Consider the following 6,248-nt stretch of genomic DNA (forward strand, 5'->3'; position numbering starts at 1 on the left):
TATATATATATATATATATGCCAGGCATGGTGGCATGCACCTGTAGTCCTAGCTACTTGGGAGGCTCACATGGTAGAATCACTGAGCCCAGGCATTTGAGGTTACAGTGAGCTATTATCATGCCACTGTACTCTAGCCTGGGTGACAGACTGAGACCCTGTCTCTAAATAAATTTTTTAAAAAAGAAAGAAATAAAAGAAAATGAAAGAAAGATACATGTCAGAAACTCAGATCTATATTAAAAAAAGGAAGAGCATTTGAGAAAGAGCAAGTGAAGGAAAAATAAACATATATGCACCTAACAAGAGCCCCAATATACGTGCAGCAAAAACTAACTAAATTGGAAAATAGATACTTCAATAATTATAGTTAGAAACCTCAATATCCACATTTAATAATGGGTAGAATAACTAGACAGAAGATCAACAAAGACATAGAAGATCTGAATACCACCACAAACCAACTAGACCTCACAGACAACTAAAGAACACATCCAACCAACAAGAGTAGAATATCATTCTTCTCAGCACACATGGATCATTCTCCAGTATAAACCACATGTTAGAGCATAAAACAAGCCTCAATACATTTAAAAGGATTGAAATTATCAGAGTATAATCTCCAACTACACAGAATGAAAATAGAAATTGAATAATTCACAAATATGTGGAAATTAAATGACACACTCCTAAATAACCAATGAGTCAAAAAAGATCAAAAGAGAAATTAGCAAATACTTTTAGATGGATGAAAATGAAGGCAAAACATATAAAAACTTATAGCATGCAGCTAAAACAGTGCTTAGATGAAAATTTATAGATGCTAATGCCTATATTTTAAAAAGAAGAAAATCTCAAATTACTAACCTAAGTTTATTCCTTAAGAAACTAGAAAAACAAGAGTAAACTAAAGCCAAAGTTAGTAGAAATGAAGAAAACAATAAAGATTAGAGCAGAAGTAAATGAAATCAAGAATAGAAAACCAGACAAAACTAACCAAAGTTAGTTACTTTCAAAGATTATCAAAATTTACAAATTTTTAGCTAGACTGGCCAAGAACAATGAGAAAACACTCAAATTATTAAAATCAGTGATGAAAGGAGACATTACTATTAACCGTACAGAAATAAAAATGATTATAACGGAATACTATACACAATTGTATGCTAACAAATTAGGTAACCTAGATATAATGGAAATATTCTTAGGAAGACACAAGATACTAAAACTGACTAAAGAAAAAACAGAAATCTAGATAGAATTATGACAAAAAGATTGAATTAATAACCAAAAAACTTCCTGCAAAAGAAATCCAGAACCAGGACCAGATGAGTTCACCAGCAAATTCTACCAAACATTTAAAGAAAAATTCAAGGCTGGGCATGGTGGCTCACACCTGTCATCCCAGCACTTTCAGAGGCCAAGGTGGGTGGATCACCTGACGTCAAGAGTTCGAGACCAGCCTAGCCAACATGGCAAAACCCCATTTCTACTAAAAATACAAAAATTAGCCAGGCATGGTGGCACATGCTTGTAATCCCAGCTACTCGGGAGGCTGAGGCAGAAGAATCGCTTGAACCTGGGAGGTGGATATTAAAACTAAAGCCAAAGTTAGTAGAAATGAAGAAAACAATAAAGATTAGAGCAGAAGTAAATGAAATCAAGAATAGAAAACCAGACAAAACTAACCAAAGTTAGTTACTTTCAAAGATTATCAAAATTTACAAATTTTTAGCTAGACTGGCCAAGAACAATGAGAAAACACTCAAATTATTAAAATCAGTGATGAAAGGAGACATTACTATTAACCGTACAGAAATAAAAATGATTATAACGGAATACTATACACAATTGTATGCTAACAAATTAGGTAACCTAGATATAATGGAAATATTCTTAGGAAGACACAAGATACTAAAACTGACTAAAGAAAAAACAGAAATCTAGATAGAATTATGACAAAAAGATTGAATTAATAACCAAAAAACTTCCTGCAAAAGAAATCCAGAACCAGGACCAGATGAGTTCACCAGCAAATTCTACCAAACATTTAAAGAAAAATTCAAGGCTGGGCATGGTGGCTCACACCTGTCATCCCAGCACTTTCAGAGGCCAAGGTGGGTGGATCACCTGACGTCAAGAGTTCGAGACCAGCCTAGCCCTGTCTCTTATACACATCTAGATGTGTATAAGAGACAGGTAGGACTCTGTCTCAGGAAAAAAAAAAAAAAAGAGTAGGAAAAGCTTTTAACCCAGTCATCTCACCTCACTCTAGTCTTCTTTGTATGATCAGAAGGTTAGTTAAATAAATATATATCTGAATTATGTTGTAGACATGAAGCTGTTGAACTGGAATGCATTTATTGCTGATGATGTATTTTGATGTCAAAAACTGCTAAACGAATCCCCGATATCCACTCTCCTCTTTCTCCTTAGAAACAGACCCCTGAGTTTGGGTAGACACATGGTTGTTGGAAATGAAGTCTATTTCGCAGGCTCCCTGGCAGATACATGGGACCGGGTGGTTCAGGTCCTGCCAGTTGCAAGGAAGCCGGAGTGTCCAGCATGACTAGGATGGCTTCGCCCAATTACAAGGCGAACCCTAACTTCTTTCATAAACCCAACTTCTTCTTTCGCAGCGGCCCCTCTGAGCCCCGCTGATTCCTCAGGCTGTGTTCATGCAGTGCTTTGTAAGTGCATCTTATGACATTTGGCTCATGCTACTTGAATTCTCTATCTCCCTGTCTAGACTGTGAGCTTGTCTAGGGCAGGCCTTCTCTCAGGTCCATCTCTTTATTCTCAGCACCTATTACAGTGCCTGTCACATGTTATGGCTCAGAAAATGTTTGTGAATAAATGAATGAGTAAATGAAGGACCTAATACATGAAATTAAAGGACATATGTTTTTGGAAAATAATAACGTCAAATTCTGTTGCCTTTAAAACTAGTAAGAACTCCAGAAGAGTTGAAAACCTATGTCCATATAAAAACCAGTACACGAATGCTTACGGCAGCTTCACTTATAATTGCCAAACAAGGAGGCAACCAAGATGTCTATTTATTTATTTATTTATTGAGACAGGGTCTCACTCTGTCACCCAGGCTGGAGTGCTATGGCACAATCATGACTCACTGAAGCCTTGACCTCCAGGGCTCAAGCCATCCTCCCACCTCAGCCTCCCAAGTAGCTGGGACTCTAGGCATGTACCACTATGCCTGGCTAATTGTTTGTATTTATTTCTAGTAGAGACAAGGTCTTACTATGTTACCCAGTTTGGTCTGGAACCCCTGGGCTCAAGCAATCCTCCTGCCTCAACCTCCCGAAGTGCTGGCATTAACAGGCATGAGCCACCGTGCCTGATCAATACATAGCATTTTATACATTTGTCTAAAACTAATACAATCTACAGCATCAAGAGTGACCCCTCAGGTAAACTCTGAACTTTAGGCAATAATAATGTTATCAGTATGGGTTCATCAGTTGTAACAAATGTACCACACTAATATGAGATGTTAATTATGGGGAAACTGGGGGTAGGAGTGAGGGGGTGTATGGGAACTTCCTGTGTTTTCTACTCAATTTTTCTGTACACCTAAAACTGCTAAAAAAAATTAAGTCTACTAATTTACTGAGTGAGTTTTTACATATATAAGCCACTGAATTCTGGAATCACACGCCCTGGGTTCAAATCCTCACATACCACTTAAAAACTTGTAACTTTTAGGCAAATAGCTTAATCAATCTGTGTCCCAATTTCCCCATATAGAAAATAGGGATAAAAATAGAGCCTAATTGACAGTTATTGGGAGGATTAAATGTCCTGTGAATCCTTTGAACTAAGCTTGGTACATATTAAATACACATAAGTGATGTCTACAGCTAGTGTTCTCATGTGCTCATGAATACTCACTTGAAGAAGATCTGAATATATCTGGGGAACCATTCCTTGAATATACTCTACATGGTGAAGAATGGGGTCTTGAATGTGTAAATTTTCGCATGTGAGGATGCGACCTAAGCCAGTCCGGTATAATCGCCATTTTGCACATTAAATCTCTGTGATATAAAAGAAAACAGATTACGTTACCTTAAAGCATCCATTCCAAATGTGGCCAATTTCCTATCTATTCCTTTTCTGAAAGGACAGCTGGAGAGTGTTAAAATGATGCTAGTCATAATCTGCTCTGCCGATGTTTCAGACTATTCTTAAAGTGAACATAAAAATCATCATTGTGGACTCCTTGTTTTTAGCATATTCAGTAAACTTCAAAATGGCAAAATAAAGAGACTTTGGATAGAAAAATCCACCTACATCTTGACTATCACTGACTCACTTCTTTGGTAGGCAGTGAGGGGAAGAAAGTTTGGATTTTCTGAGCTTTTTTGAAGTGCCCCAGTATAAATTCAACATGCAGTCAGAGGCAAAGCTGGGATGACAGGAGCGAAACTGGTGGAGTAAGGACCTCTGAAAATCCTCTCCTCCATTAAATCAATGAGGACACTGGGAAAAATTGTCGAAATCAATCTTTTTCAGAACTCCATAAATTAACAAAGGCTTACAGCAATCTGGGGAGCATTTATTCTCCCAAAATGACTGAATCTCAATATGAAGAACATGCCTTGTGGCATTTTAACTTGCCTCATTCCCATTCCCCCTCACCTGCCTTCTCCCACCCCACCAGCTCTGATGTAGCCTTGAAAACCATGAGCCTGCAATCACAGGGAAAACCCAGCAGGCTGCCAGTCACCGGAGTGGACAGAACAGGGTGGGAGCTCTGTCAAAGCCTCCTTACCGGGAAATTATCATTATTTGACCTGATGTTTCCCTGAAAGATCCTACTCCCAAGGCTGTCTTTATTTGAACTCAGAGCTCACTCAGTGAACACAGCCTATCATGAAGACGCATTTGTTAGAAGAAATCAGAGGCAATTGTTGTTTAAAATCATGGCAACCTGAATAGGTGGGTAACGGGGGCAAATAACAGGCAACCGAAAAACTTCAAGAGAAAAGCTGGGGAATGAGATATCAATAGGGACTTGAAAAAGCGCCCACGTATTCTTGGGAATCTAGGAAGTCACTCAGTGCACAGAGCTATAACCATTCCCAGGGAGAGCTGCATGCTCAGGAGAGACCTGAGAAGGACCTAACCTCTCACCTCCAACTGACCTTCAAGCTCTGCACAAGCAGGAAATCAAGGCTGAGACAAAGTTATAAACGGCCTAGCTAAGTGTTGAAGGAATGCTCCAATACAAAAAGCCCCTCAGCAAAAATTGGGAGTTACTGTTTCCAGGCATTTAAGGAAATTTCTATCCAACCATGAGCTGACCACTAAGCTAACCAATCAGATTCTAGTGGCCATATATAACAAAGAATACAGACTTTATAAAGTTTAGAAAACTCAATAAACAAATGAACAACAAGCAGTAACAACAACAAAACATGGAAACGGATGAGAATATGATTTCCACAACTGCTACATTATATTATTTACAATGTCATGGGCCTAGCATGATGGCTCATCCCTGTAATCCCAGCATTTTGGATGGCTGAGGCAGGAAGTTCAAGACTCGAGCCCAGAAGTTCAAGACCAGCCTGGGCAACATACTGAGACTCTGTCTCTACAAAAAAAATAAAAATAAAGAAAATTGACCAGGCATGCTGGCATGCACCCATGGTCTCAGCCACCAGGAGGCTGAGATGGGAAGAGCTGTTTAACCTGAGAGGTTGAGGCTGCAGTGAGCTACGATTACACCACTGCACTCCAGCCTGGGCAACAGAGCAAGACTCTGTCTCAAAATAATAAATAAATAAATAAATAAATAAATAAATAAATAAATAAAATGTCCAGTTTTCAACAAACATTTATGAGACGTGCAAAGAAACGAGAAAGTGTGGCCCATACTTATTTTCAGAAACTATGCAAGGAAAACAAGAGTAGAGTGAAATATTTAATCTATTGAAATAAAAACCCCACCAACCTAGAATTCCAAACTCAATGAAATTACTCTTCAAAAGTGAATGAGAAATAAAGACTTTCTTGAGCAAACAAAAATTGAGAGAATTTGTTGCCAGCAGATTTACTTCCAAGAAATGTTAAAAGGAATTCTTCAGAAAGATGGAAAGGCCAGGTGCAGTGGCTCATGCCTGTAATCTCAGTGCTTTGAGAGGCTGAGGCAGGAGAATTGCTTGAGGTCAGGAGATCAAGACCACCCCGGACAACACAGCAAGACCCTGTCTCTACCAAAAA

At 38.5% G+C, this 6,248-nt stretch overlaps 1 protein-coding gene across 3 annotated transcripts in view; it reads right to left on the reverse strand.

Annotated features, from left to right (window-relative positions):
* Positions 1-6,248, reverse strand: part of EFCAB6 (EF-hand calcium binding domain 6) — a 324,265-nt gene that overhangs the window by 278,229 nt on the left and 39,788 nt on the right. For 2 of the 3 annotated variants that reach the window (XM_011984009.1, XM_011984011.1), the window contains exon 3: positions 3,912-4,057. The exons of the other annotated variant lie outside the window; for it this stretch is intronic. In XM_011984009.1, coding sequence (XP_011839399.1) covers positions 3,912-4,050 — 139 coding nt within the window. In that variant the 5' untranslated portion in view covers positions 4,051-4,057. The remainder of the gene's footprint in view (positions 1-3,911; positions 4,058-6,248) is intronic. 3 annotated transcript variants of the gene reach the window in all.

The sequence above is a fragment of the Mandrillus leucophaeus genome, unplaced genomic scaffold, assembly GCF_000951045.1.
Source record: "Mandrillus leucophaeus isolate KB7577 unplaced genomic scaffold, Mleu.le_1.0 Scaffold26, whole genome shotgun sequence".
Lineage (NCBI taxonomy): Eukaryota > Metazoa > Chordata > Mammalia > Primates > Cercopithecidae > Mandrillus > Mandrillus leucophaeus.